This window comes from Colias philodice, chromosome 21, assembly GCF_061535455.1.
Source record: "Colias philodice isolate Cphi_HAF_F1 chromosome 21, ilColPhil1 Martin Lab GWU primary, whole genome shotgun sequence".
Lineage (NCBI taxonomy): Eukaryota > Metazoa > Arthropoda > Insecta > Lepidoptera > Pieridae > Colias > Colias philodice.
In genome coordinates, this window is record NC_143106.1 from 5,845,610 (window position 1) to 5,859,315 (window position 13,706).

The window sequence follows — 13,706 nt, forward strand, 5'->3', positions numbered from 1 at the left end:
TATAACCACTATTATACCAGGTTTACTATGTTTTTGTACTATGTTAAAAACGGGTTGTTACAACATTTGTAAGAAGTATGTTTGTATACCACTGTGTACCCTAATATCCCAGATTAGGCTAGGTAATAACTACTATTGTCTACTATTTCATGTTGTAAATATATTTTTGGTAGGATTTGCGAGAAAAATGGCAGAGAATAAACTTCATTGCCATATTTGCGCTACACCTAACTTTAATTTGAATAATATTTTATATTATTTATAAGTTAATATGCTATCATTTCATAAATGTTTCAATTGAAGACTGTTGTTCTTCATATTCATTATTCATTCAAGTCTAATCGACTAACGCCCACATTGTGAAATGTCATTCTGATCTACTCGTGTGGGAACTGGGAAATATGTGCTATGTGTATGTGGCTGAATGCTGTTCATTCATCTCGATATTGGCACGATTATTCACATGACATATATTATCTAATCGTGTATCTTGTAGTGTTAATACGATTATTAGTTTCTATGTACAGTTGCTTTATGCTTATTGGTAGAGTTTACTTATTATAAAACTAGCTGTGCTCCGCGATTTTACCCGCAGTTCTCCGCTCCTGTTGGTCTTAGCGTGATGATATAGCAGTCCTCGATAAATGGGCTATCTTACACCGAAATAATTTTTCAAATCGGACCAGTATTTCCCGAGATTAGCGCGTTCAAACAAATAAACAAACTCTTCAGCTTTATAATATTATAGTCCTTTCCACCTAAGATGATTTCTGTGACACATGGATTTTTGACACGTGTAGAGATGTCTTTACTGAAATCATATCAATTGTTTTTGATAATCGATAATATTTTATATGGAAATTAAATCGATTTGATTAAAGTACCAAAATTAGTTTTTTCGGCATTTCGCCAACAATTAACTAAGGAAACTTAGCAAACAACAGCAACAAAAAGTCAACAATAACAATTAGTAACAATAACAGAATACCACGTAAAGTATCAATATAAAAATGCAACTTGTATACAAGGCTGAGGCACTCGTACAGACGATTGTCTCGATTGACAAACGATCACAAGATGGGCGCCGATTATATGATTTTCCAACTCTATGATTTTTCAACGATCCATTTCATGTACACAAATTGCGTAGGTATTATATTTTTGTGTTATTTTATTTTATTTTTCATTATATTAAACTAAACAATACTGTTTTCGATTTATTAGTTTAAGATGTTTTATTTTTATATTTTTGGCAATAATTCCGCCTTAAAATAAAAATATTATGCACTAAAATTATTTTGGCGTTTTAAACATAAAATAAGTAATTCGGAACACGATGAAGTGTCACAGGAATCATCATAGGTGAAAAGGACTATAGTATAGATACTTATAGGTATATATACTTAGAGACGAACTTCACAAATCGATACTTAATATTATAAATGCGAAAGTAACTCTGTCTGTCTGTCTGTCTGTTACTCAATCACGCCTAAACTACTGAACCAATTTGCATGAAATTTGGTATGGAGATATTTTGATACCTGAGAAAGGACATAGGCTACCTTTTATTGCGAAATATGTACCACGGCCGAAGCCGGGGCGGGCCACTATATAAAAATAATTTTGATTTTCGTACATGTCGATCATTAGTTGTCAATCCTGTCAAATACGGTTGAATACGGTCAAAATATTGTTTGACAAAAATGTATTTTGTGTAAAATAATTAAAAAGTAAAAAGGGTGAATAAACTATTGTCTGTATTTTTTTTAAATCAATTATTGAAAAGTGCAATTAAAGCAGATACATAAAAATTCCTCAAATATTTGTGTTTACGCGTGCTTTCAGAAATTGATAAGGTATTTTCGGTGAGGAAACTAACCAAGAAGGATAGTTCGAATAATTATTAAAAAAAAAATCTCTTAAAAATGTAAAAATTCTGACAACTATTTGTAGCGATTTCGTCGACTGCTTCAACAATATTGCGTTGAAATAATATTATGTATAACGTTAAAATTGAAACGGAGGCCCTGGCTCATTCGATTGAACCAAGCTAAATTGCGTTTTGAAGATTACATCCATTTACGCGATGCAATTAGCACAGAGAAGAAGATGCAGAAAATATTGGGCTATTTAGGTGCTTAGGTGCTATTTTACCAGCGACATACACAGGTAGCCCAAGTCATACGCATGAATATGCGCAAGATGCAATGACATATGTTCGTCATTATGGTCGGCCTGGATCTATTCATTAAATTTACATGAAATCCAAAATGGATGGAAATTATTATTCTGCTGCTGCGCCCCGGACAATTATCAAGTGATCGGCTCGACATTACCACACGTGTTTTCAAGCAATGAGTTACATTAAAGCAACACATCTTTCGGATTATTCAATGATGGATGTATTCAATCGATCCAGACCGACATTATGATGTAATCACGAATATGATTGATGGACCGTGTGGAACCATCAACCGCCAATCACCATGCATGGTTGACAGCGAGTGTTCCAAAAGGAATCCACGAAAATTTACTGTAGAAACTATCACAGGCAACAAGATGATAGTGGTAGAACTATCATAACTAAAGTGAAAGGAAACGATTTCGTGGTCGACACCAGTTAAAGAATGAAAAGAGTTAATCCGAATGCATCCCAGGCTGCAAAACGTAGTTTAATTCGATAATTTTTCTCTGGCACGTGTATGAAGTAATCAAGTATCTAATTATTGTTTTTTTTTTATTCTTTTTCCTATACCTATGTGTTATTCATCGAAATAAAATGCTGTTATATATCTTTATAAATCGTAATCGTTTTATCTTTTAAAATTAAAAAAAAATTCAATAAAAATGTAAAAAATTAAAATTATTTGTTGCGATTTCGTCGACTGCCTCAACAATATTGCGTAGCTATAAACAAGTTAAATTGCGTTTTGAAGATTGCATCCATTTACGCCATGCAATTAGCACAGAAGAAGATGCAGAAAATGTTGGTCTATTGATTATTTTACCGGCGACATACACAGGTAGCCCAAGTGAATATGTGCAAGATGCAATGACATAATAATATGTTCGTCATTATGGTCGGCCAGATCTATTCATTACATTTATATGTACCTAATCCGAAATGGATGGAAATTATTCAACTGTTGCTTCCCGGAAAAATATCAAGTGATCGGCACGTCATCACCACACGTGTTTTCAAGAAAAAAATCCGATCACTGATGAGTTACATTAAAGGAACACATCTTTGGGATTATTCAATGATGGATGTATTCAATCGAATGACGAAAATCTGACTTGCAGCATGCACACATTTTAATTTGGTTAGTCGAAAGAATAAAATATATGAGTGTGTGGGGATTGCTAATCCTAAAACCGATCCAGACCGACATGACGTTTTTATCACGAATATGATTCATGGACCGTGTACTGAAACCATCAACCAACAAACACCATGCATGGTTGACAGCGAGTGTACGAAAAGGTATCCACGAAAATTGATGGCAAAGACCATCACAAGCAACGATGGTTACCCTCTGTATCAGCGTCGATCGCCTAATGATAATGGTAGAATTATTATCACAATTAAAGTGAAACGAAACGATGGCGTGGTCGATAACAGTTAAAGAATGAAAAGAGTTAATCCATGCTGCACAGCTTATTAAAATTCAATCATTTTTCTCTGAGACGTGTTTGAAGTAATAAATTAAAATACTATTACATATCAATCCATATGATCATAAATATTTATTTTGTATCATTGTATTACGTTCATCAAAGCCTAAATTAGTTCAGCTAAAAGGTAACACAACATTCATTGACAGGGCGGTACAAAGTTCGCCGGGACAGCTAGTACATAATATATGTAATGTATTTGTGAAGTTCGTCTCTCAATTAGATGCATGTCAAAAGTGTTACTCTTACTCCCTGATACCATTCAATTTATAAGAGTGTAGTGCTAATCACATATGAATTATATGGTTAGCTATTTAGATAAATAAGGGGAACATGTTGTCACACATAATCATGATACAATATACACTATACAGGATATGGAATATGCGGACATCACAAATTTATAAGGATTCATTGTCTCAGTTTACGCTAGATTTACAATATGTTGTAGGTATCATGTTTTCTATGCAACTGATTTATTTATATTGCTAAATTTATTAAATGGATGAAAATCAATAAGCAATCACTATTTTAATCATATTATAATAATCTAACATACATAAACACATGCATCATCATATTAATAGGGTGAGGCATAATTATCAATACACATTTTTTTGTAATTATGCATATCCAGTTAAACCTAAAGAAATAACAAATAATATTCGATATCGAATGTCGAATGCAATCACGATATGAGTTTTTAATACGACCTTTAAAATTAGCCTGAGGGCGGATCTCATGCTCTTTGGAATGACGTGACTCGTGTGTTATTTTTGAGAACAGATTCTTTTGTTGTTTTTTCAGTACATATTAGCCTTTTTATTTTATTTTTCATGAGTCAGGGAGGTAAATAATTTTCTTGGTGTATTTGAGAGACGTAACCATAATAATTTTCGAATATATTATGTTGTGGAACTGTTTGTCACTAAAATATTTTTAAATTTATGTAAACTGTAAACATTGTACAATCTCAAATCTGTAAGGATACATTTTTACTATTCTCCCAAGCATACGTATATGTAGGAAGACACATTAATACTTAATTATACAATGAAAGCATGCAGTTATAATTTTAAACCCAATACATCAATTAGCAATATCCATTAATTACAAGGTTTTTAAGTTCTAACAGTGTTCGTAGTTGACATATACGGTGATTCAGCTTTCCATTTGAACCAGCCTAACTTCTTCATTGCACAACTGTTTTTTCACACATTTGATTCGAATTTCTAAATACCGCTTTTTGTATGCGAGTTTCGGTGAGAAAACCGGCCAATTAACGATTTGATGCAGATTTATTTCCTGCATGTTATATAAGGTCACGTAATATTATGGCCCATAAGGTGGTTGTCACACTTCTATGAATAATTTTGTGTGTGAATCTAACATGTATGTAGGTTACGCTGAATCTAATGTTTCTGGTTAGATTAACATAATATTATGTATTTGATGGTGTTATTGATATTTGAGTATAACGAATGGTTTTATATCTATAATTTAGATTAACCTAGTTTGCTGGATGAAAAGATTTTAATGGTTGTTTGATTAATTTCATACAAATTATGTTCATTATGAATATTCCCATTGGGTTGTTCCGATTTATAATATTGATACAAAATTAATGTGTTTTAATATTATCTAACTTAAAAATACATCTTTAACCTATTTAAAACTATTAATAATCTTCATTATACTACTTATAGAATGTTGTTCAATATTTATCATGTTACGATTAAAAATAGAAGGCTTTTCTGTTAAGAAATTATTTGTTTTGAAGAGCCACCGTTATATTTGGATAAACTCGTTATGATTCTGCTTAGTATCCTATTCCTACTATAGGTACATAACATGCTTATTCACAGTATTGTCCATTCAGGTTTACAAGACAATATACGTACAATCTATTGTATACCTTAAAACATGGGTATTATAAGCGAATTTACATTACCATGGCTACGGTCAGACACATATAACAAGAAGGAAACTATTGATTAACAGCTTTTACCTTCCCATTCACGCTTTCTTTTTATTTCAACACATCTTTACTTTGGGTGCGTTCCTTGTTTGGTGTACGGAAATAAGCTTTTACTAAAATGATTAAATTTATGATTTTTTAAGTGCTACGTACATAACGTGCATACAAATTGAGTTATTACATAGTCAGTGAAGGCTTATATCGCAGGAAGTTAAGTGTTAATGTTAAGGCACTCGCCGCCCATAAAAATTGACAACAATTAGTTGAAAATTGAAACTGATCTTTACCTTAAAGGGATTCAAAAATTGTAGGACAAAAAGGATGTGGATATAAGGCTTTTTATAACAAGTTTGACAAGTTATTTAGCTTCTCAAGTAAGGGTTGGAACTGTATCGTTCAAAAACGTATAAGCGAAACTTCAAAGTTAAAACATAATAATGTTATATTTGGCAAATGATTACGTTGATAAGTTAATGTTTCACAATTTCAGGCGTTTTAATCTTGAGTACGCAAAACTCTACATAATAAGAAGATACTAAAATAAGGTTCTATCGCTTATATCTTGATATCTATTTATAGTTTAATTCTATTGCGTTGTTTTTCCGATATCCCATGGGTCCATATGTTACTTGTTTCACCTTACAAGGGCCTCGTGGTCTACAAGAAAGCAATTTCAATAAGCTGCGATTGCATTGCAAATCTAGGTGGCTTGCATAACAACCTTACATCTAAGGAGATATTGATAATCTTATTATTATGATTTATGAACAATGTTGGTATAAGAAATAGTTAATATTAAACGACAATGGTTAATCTAAAGTCAATAGATAGTGAATTTTTTCGATAAATATGTATAAACTTTTGTAACTGAATATCGTGTATTTTAAATATAAAATATAAGTTTATTAACTGTATAGATCCATTGGTTTAGGTATTTTTATGGTTTCTGCTTTAATTTTTTTTTTAAAACGATACTTATTGCCACTGAATTATATAATTTCTATGGTTTACCATTTTCTTTAAATAGACACAAAATAAATATCTTACTAAACCTGATTATACAGTCCATTCTTTTCATATAAAATATATGTAATTTCTTTACAAGCACGATAGTTACTTTCACTTCAAATTTACGCTCATTTCTGTCATAATTTATAATAAAAAATGTAACCTAGCTAATTAAACTTTATTCATATATTATTACTAAACATTCCAGGTGGAGACAGGTCGTGAAGAGCTGAAAAAGGAGCGAGAGATCATGCAGCTGGTGGCCGGGCTCCAGCTGAACTCGGACGAGATCGAGCGGCGCGAGCTGCCTCCGCACATGATGAGGGGCAGGCATGCGCCTAGGTGAGCTAACTAACTAGTATTATAAAGAGGAAAGGTTTGTTTGTTTGTTTGAATAGGCGCCGAAACTACTGCACCGATTTATAAAAATATTTTACCATCAGAAATTGGAATCCTTCATTATCCCTGATGAACATAAGCTATGTTTTATGATATTTTTAACCATGGTTTACTCGAGCAGAGCCGGGACGAGCGGCTAGTCCTTAATAATATTATAAATGCGAAAGTAACTGTTCGTCTGTTGTCTCTTCTTTCTTCATGCCTCAACCACTTTGGATTAAATTTGGTACAGAGATAGCTTGTGACCTGAGAAAGGATAGGATAGGTTTTATACCACAAATCCCTCCATGGGAAAAGGGAACGGGCTGTGAGGTAAATGCGGGATTTTGCGGGCGAAGCCGCGTATTTACAAACTATACATAGCCAGAACGCAACCATAGGAAACTGCTCGTGTATACTTTGTAATGCTGTTTTTAAGTTTGTTATTACAAAATATACACGAAGTTTGCGTACTGATCGTGTATACTTTGTAACGCGGATGCTTGCTTCTTCGTTCCAAACTATACACGATCAGTACGCAAAATATAACTAAATATACCTACTACACCACCTTCGCTTGAGCGAAATAATAAATAGGCGTAGGCAATCAAAGACTTGTAAAGCTATATCTATCTACTTTTATTCTTCTTGATTGATTCAGTAAAATATGGAATAAAAATATTATTAGGTGAGCTTAGAAAAATTAATAGGTAACAGATATAAGGGTTACCTATGGGTTAGGTTAGGTTCGTGTTTTTTTTAACTACACAAAAATAGCCGTCGCCTCGCAACCGTCTTCTTCTGGACTTATTAGATTCTTACATTTTAGCATTATTGTCGATTGTAAGTCGTGCAGTATAGTCGGGAACGAAAACACAAGCATCCTCGATACAAAAAATATACGATCAGTACAAAACATTACATACACAATACACATGCATTTTAATAATAGATTTCAAAACAGCAATACAATAATATAAGCGCGAGCAATGGAAAGACGCCGCGCTTACTCCGAATCCGTAACATACACGATTAGTCCGCATGCGTACTGGCGCTGTATATTTTGGAGCGCTATTCTTACTTACTTTACTACAAAGTATACGCGAGTATTTGCAAGTATTTGCGTACTGCTGTTGTATAGATTGGAAGAACTTTGTGAAAAAGTTATTTCCAAACTATACGTGATTAGTTTCACACCGTTGCGTACTGGCCTTGTATAGTTTGGAAAGACGCGGCGAAGCCGCAGGCCGAAAGCTAGTATGTGGTCTATCTATAAAGATCAAAGAACATTATGATACAAAGTTACACAATGTAAATTTGTAAAAATACAAGCTAAAAAATACTTCATTACGCCATAATTATTTATTCGGTTGGCTTGTTTATTTTTAATCTTTTTTTTTACTTATAAACTCATGTTCTATTTGATTAATAACATACATCGATGCATAGACACACATTATTTGTATGGATTTGATTAATTTTATGATAAGGAAATAGCCGAGAACATAGTTCTTAATTTTAAGTCAATCCACTCGATTAATTTTTAATTTACTTTTTATCATTTTCAGATAACATCATGCCACATTCGTCGGCAGTGCCATCACAACCAAAAGCAGTAAAATCTCAAATTGCGTGCGCCTTCCGAATGCTGTTAATGACAGAATAGTCATATAACACGAACTAATTTATTCTTATAAAGTGATTCGATATACCGTGGCAATCGAAAGTAGATTAACCATTTTAATCGATTCCAATATCTAGGCAAATCGATTAAACGACACCAATTTTTACATGAACATGTTTAAATGTATGTTAGTTTAATATACCTTAGAAACGAATATATTAAATGTAAACAGTATAAATGTGTACCTAGTTTAAGCGTAGTTTATTTTTGTAGAACATTTTTTACCAAATGTAACAAACAGTTGGAGATCTTTTGGTTGTAAAGTTTTCTAAATCTTTGTTTATTTACATGTCTAGATGGACTCTGAAGTGGAATATTTATGACTAAAGTGTTGGCTGATAAATCCACTGAGAGAAAAAGACGTGACACAAGCAGCTGTCACTCTGTAGTCACGCATAGAGGAATTTAAGTTAGGTCTTTACGCAGTGGTGCGTGACACTATCCAGACAGTAAATAATCAAAGGTTTCAATAAATAAAAGCGGGAGATTATTTATAAGTTAATATGATGTAATGTTGGTTGTATAGTCAATATGTTTCAAATATGTTATATGTTATATATGTATCCCTCGAACACTACTAACTTTTCCTTTATAATTTTCAATTTTTCCCCAATTTTACTTTTTAATTTAAACATTAACTTATATGGAACTCTGTGTAATTTTGACGTAAAATAGCTACAAATTAACAATATCTTATCACATGTTCATTGTTCAATGCTGAAAATTTGTGTTAAATAGAAGGCATTAAAATATACAACTAAAGCCTAGGCGTTAGATTCTAAGCGGTTCCTCCTAAACCCATAAGCTATTATAATTTATACAGCCTTTGAACATACAAAACGGTACCTGTGGGCTTATGACTCATAAAATAATATGACTGCGTCATCTTCTAAACCGCTTTGTTAACGTTAACTCGTAAAATACATTTTCGCATACATTACCGGGACGGGGCTTTACAAAACGTAAAGGAGGATGGTTTCAAGCTCTTATGAAGAGGTTAGTGAGAGATTCTTCTCTATTACCGGTGTATGTCTTTATATGAGTCAGAGAGTAACAAAAACAATTTAAAGATAGAAAAAACTTATGGAACAGAAATTAAAATAGACATGAGTAATGTCTAAAGACAATCAAAATGTAAAAAGTAAAAATGTAAAGTATGCTAAAAGTCAAGACCTGTGGAAAAATGATGTATGAAAGAATTGGTAGTTAGTTAAGTAGAAGAAGCTGTTTGATTACCAATAAATAAATAAGCCTTGTGTCTCCTTAAAGACTGAGTAATATCTGGTAAATGGAGTAATCATCTCCTCTATTAATAATTTCTGGAAAATACGTTTATAATTTGTTTAAATGTGTTACATAAACGTAACAAGAACAGAAACAATGCTCAATACAATGAGTTATTAAGGTTTTATTGCCAGGCTTAGCTCGTACATTGTTTGCCAATGGTTCACTGAAGTGTCCCATACACCATTGTTTATTTTGAATTCTTCTAACAAGATCTGTACCTACTTCGACTTTAATTTTTTATGTTGAATGATTATTGTTATAATAAATACTCTGGTTTCCTGAATTATGTGTTAAGACAAAATAATTATTTTTAATCATCTATTGAACTGGTATTTCTTATTATCACGTCTTATTATTAGATAAGTATATCGCATTTTTCTCAAAATTAGAAAAATGTTCCTAAAATTGCTATGAAAATCTTTCTGTTCTCTCGTATTTGTAATAATAAGATTATTTTATCTTTATTTGCAAAACTTATCCATAGTTCTTAACAATTTGTAATAAACTTGTCTCTGGTTAAGAACCAAAGATTGTTTAAACCGAGTAACTTTACCGTTTATGTTTATACTTATAGCTAATTTAACAGACTTCATTTGTTCTTAAAAAATAGATTATAACAAGCTCTTGACGATATTATGTTAGTTATAGGTACACGTTTTTAAGATAATATGGATCTTCTGTTTAAAAGTTAGTAGTGCGGTTGTTCATCATCTGATTAATTTAATAGTTATCATAATAATTGATTAATAATGTACCTACATAATAATAGTACACACTATTTAACCTCATTTTAAATTTATTAAATAAAATCTGTACATATATATTTGTACAAAACTTAATGGTTAAGATTTATAAATATCGTATGTATTTAGGATTGCATTTGTTATGGCAGTTACGACACATAAATAATTTTAATTATCAATATAGGTAAATAAAGAATTATTAGCGTTTATGAATTCTGGTGGCATGTAAATAAATATATATATCATTCGGAAATATAGGCTATGAGTGCCATTAAAGTTATTATTTTTTATATTGTTGTGAACATCGAATTTTTAACATTTTTCAATTTAATAAATATAAGGTATGCAGTATGTACAGTACATTTGTAGGATATGTCTCGTAATATTGAATTGTAATTATTCAAATAATGATGTATTCAATTTATTCATTCATAATTGCATATTCTAAATAAAATATTAATAAAACAAACATGATTTTTATTTTGTTCGCAATTTATAGTTCTTTTATAATTTGAACTTCAATCATACATTATGGTATCTAACTAGGAATAGAACAACACATTGCACATTGCAAGCATATGGAAGTGATGGTAGTTAAGTATTTTAATTTGACGTTAAGAGTCAGACAAATAAATAATAAAATATATTGATATCCAAAAGGTATTTATGTATGTACCTACGTATTTTTCAAATGACATTTAACACATAAGTTCCTACCACTTCCCACTCTAAATTGGATAGCATATTTTACGTACTTAGATAGTAACTACATATTTTGTTATACATATCTCTGAATTTACTGGCGTTTTTCATTGTCCCAAATCGTTGTTCATAAGTGACAGTCACACCATTGGCGATTCCAAAAACCCTTCGGGTGTATTTTTTATTTTCCCTTTTCTTAACAATAAGTTGGAATAGTTGGAAACATATTCACTATGAAATGCTCTTTCTGTTATCCATAGTCATTTTTACATTTTTTTCTTCTCTTTAAAGATAAGTGACTACTTACCTAAAAGCCTTTGGCAACTGATTCACAAACTCGATATTATTTTAATATGTATTAGGTATAATATGCATGGTTAATTAGTACGCAATTAAAGCTCGCACTTCTGAAGATTGTTGCAATGTTTTAATTCAGAACTAATAATAATATTGAATTTAATCCTTGAATTGTATTGTCTTAAACATGTACGCTACTCCAAGTGGTTCAATTTTTTCACTGCATTTTCCTACCCAGAAAAGTAGCTACATATAATCATTAATCACACATACACTGGACATTGGCAGCGTCCTCCTATTAGGTGCAGCCCTTAACAAAGAGGAAAAGTATGTAATTGAGGATTAAGAATTGTACACTTGTATTATTGATATAAATACCTATAGTGTTGTTACTATCAACTACTTAACTATTTTTATTTTTTACCCCCAATTTTTCGGCTTCGCCCGCGTTTTCAAACAAAAACCCGGATATTGTTATATGTAGGTATAGCTTGAATGTAAAATACAAAAGATGACCTTAACGCTTATCAGCAATTTCCTTTGGTAAAAGTATAAATAAAATATGATATTACGAGTATGTTTAAGGTTTTATCCACAGGTTTTATCCTCTCTTGCGGGTTATTTGGGAGAAATGACTTATAGCACAGCGATAAGACCGCCATCTATACATTTCATTCAATTAAATTTTCATTATCTACCGTACTGTTATTGAGTTTTCAACGCCATCTGTTTTCTAAATTGTGAACTTGTCTAACTGCCTATCTACCTCTGCTGTTCAACTTTCCCTACTTTCTAAAAGATGTCGGTACGGTCTACGAATATCGGTTTAGGAATACATATGTGCATTGGTAGAATGAATTTTGGTAAACCATACATATAATTCAGGTATATCGATATTCGTTAAGTGCATATTTATTTTCAACCGACTTCAAAAAAAGAGGATGGAGGGATTTTTTGCCTGTATATTAAGTAGGTAGGTCTGGGAAACGGCCTACATCTTTTTTTCATACCCTTAGGCAGCGGCGGCCTTATCCAATGCGAGGCTCTGGGCGGCAGGCCCTTTGCGAGGCCCTTTGCTCTTCGTGAAATGTATGTGATGCGAAAGTAGGTCTGGTTGTTTGGTTTAGGTATTTGTCATGTTTGAGGAGAAATTATAAAGTTATACGAATGAATAAAATTTGAGTTTTAAAATATTTGTATATACATATTTATACATAGAAAGATTTACCAAATTAACAAATACAGAGATGATAAATTTTAAAATAATTTGGAAAATCCAAAAGTGCACGCCTCATAATTTTTTTTTAATAAATATTTTTTAATTATTATTTTTGTTTATTTAATAACAATTAAACCACATCGAATCAGACCCTGAAAAATGAAAGGGTTCTATTCCTGAGCATACTCAAGCGTAAGAGAAAAAAAATGACTCGATTAGTAAAGTATTTCGGTCGCTATCGTGTTAACAAGAAAAAGGATCCGCACATACAGACACACGGACGTCCAAGACAGAACTTTTTTAAACTGTTTTTTAACTAGTTTAAATAAAAAAATGACATCAAAAATATCATGAACGTTAAAAATAGTGTTTTTTCTTAATATGTGTGTGTATGTATTATCTTACAAGTGCAATGTATGATACATATAGACCGGGAGATACTGACACAAAATTTCGAATCATTTGTAACAGGATGGCGGTTCTACAGGGGTCTTAGTACGCAATGACAAAAAGAAAAATGATGGTATGAACGCTGGTACCGGTGGGTTAGTCGCGTGGGCGTTAGTCGAACTCGTCGGAAAAATAGCGAAAGTCAAACGATTTGTAACACAAAAATTTTAGAATTTACCGATAGCCCATAAAAAAGAAGTAGGCGGTAGTGTCATGCCATACTTTTCCGGTATGACTTACAGCCCGCCATACCGACGCGAATGTGTTGATTTAAAAAAAACAATT

The 13,706-nt window shown here is 31.9% G+C and overlaps 1 protein-coding gene across 2 annotated transcripts in view; it reads left to right on the forward strand.

Moving 5' to 3' along the window:
* The window catches only part of LOC149478930 (uncharacterized), a 31,963-nt gene extending 20,741 nt beyond the window's left edge, over nt 1–11,222 (forward strand). The window contains exons 2-3 of one of the 2 annotated variants that reach the window (XM_089708738.1): nt 6,870–7,003; nt 8,608–11,222. In XM_089708738.1, coding sequence (XP_089564864.1) covers nt 6,870–7,003; nt 8,608–8,611 — 138 coding nt within the window. In that variant the 3' untranslated portion in view covers nt 8,612–11,222. Of the gene's footprint in view, nt 1–6,869; nt 7,008–8,607 lie in introns of those variants that run through there. The other variant, XM_089708740.1, reaches the window with a different exon arrangement.
* Nucleotides 11,223–13,706: the final 2,484 nt, after the last annotated feature.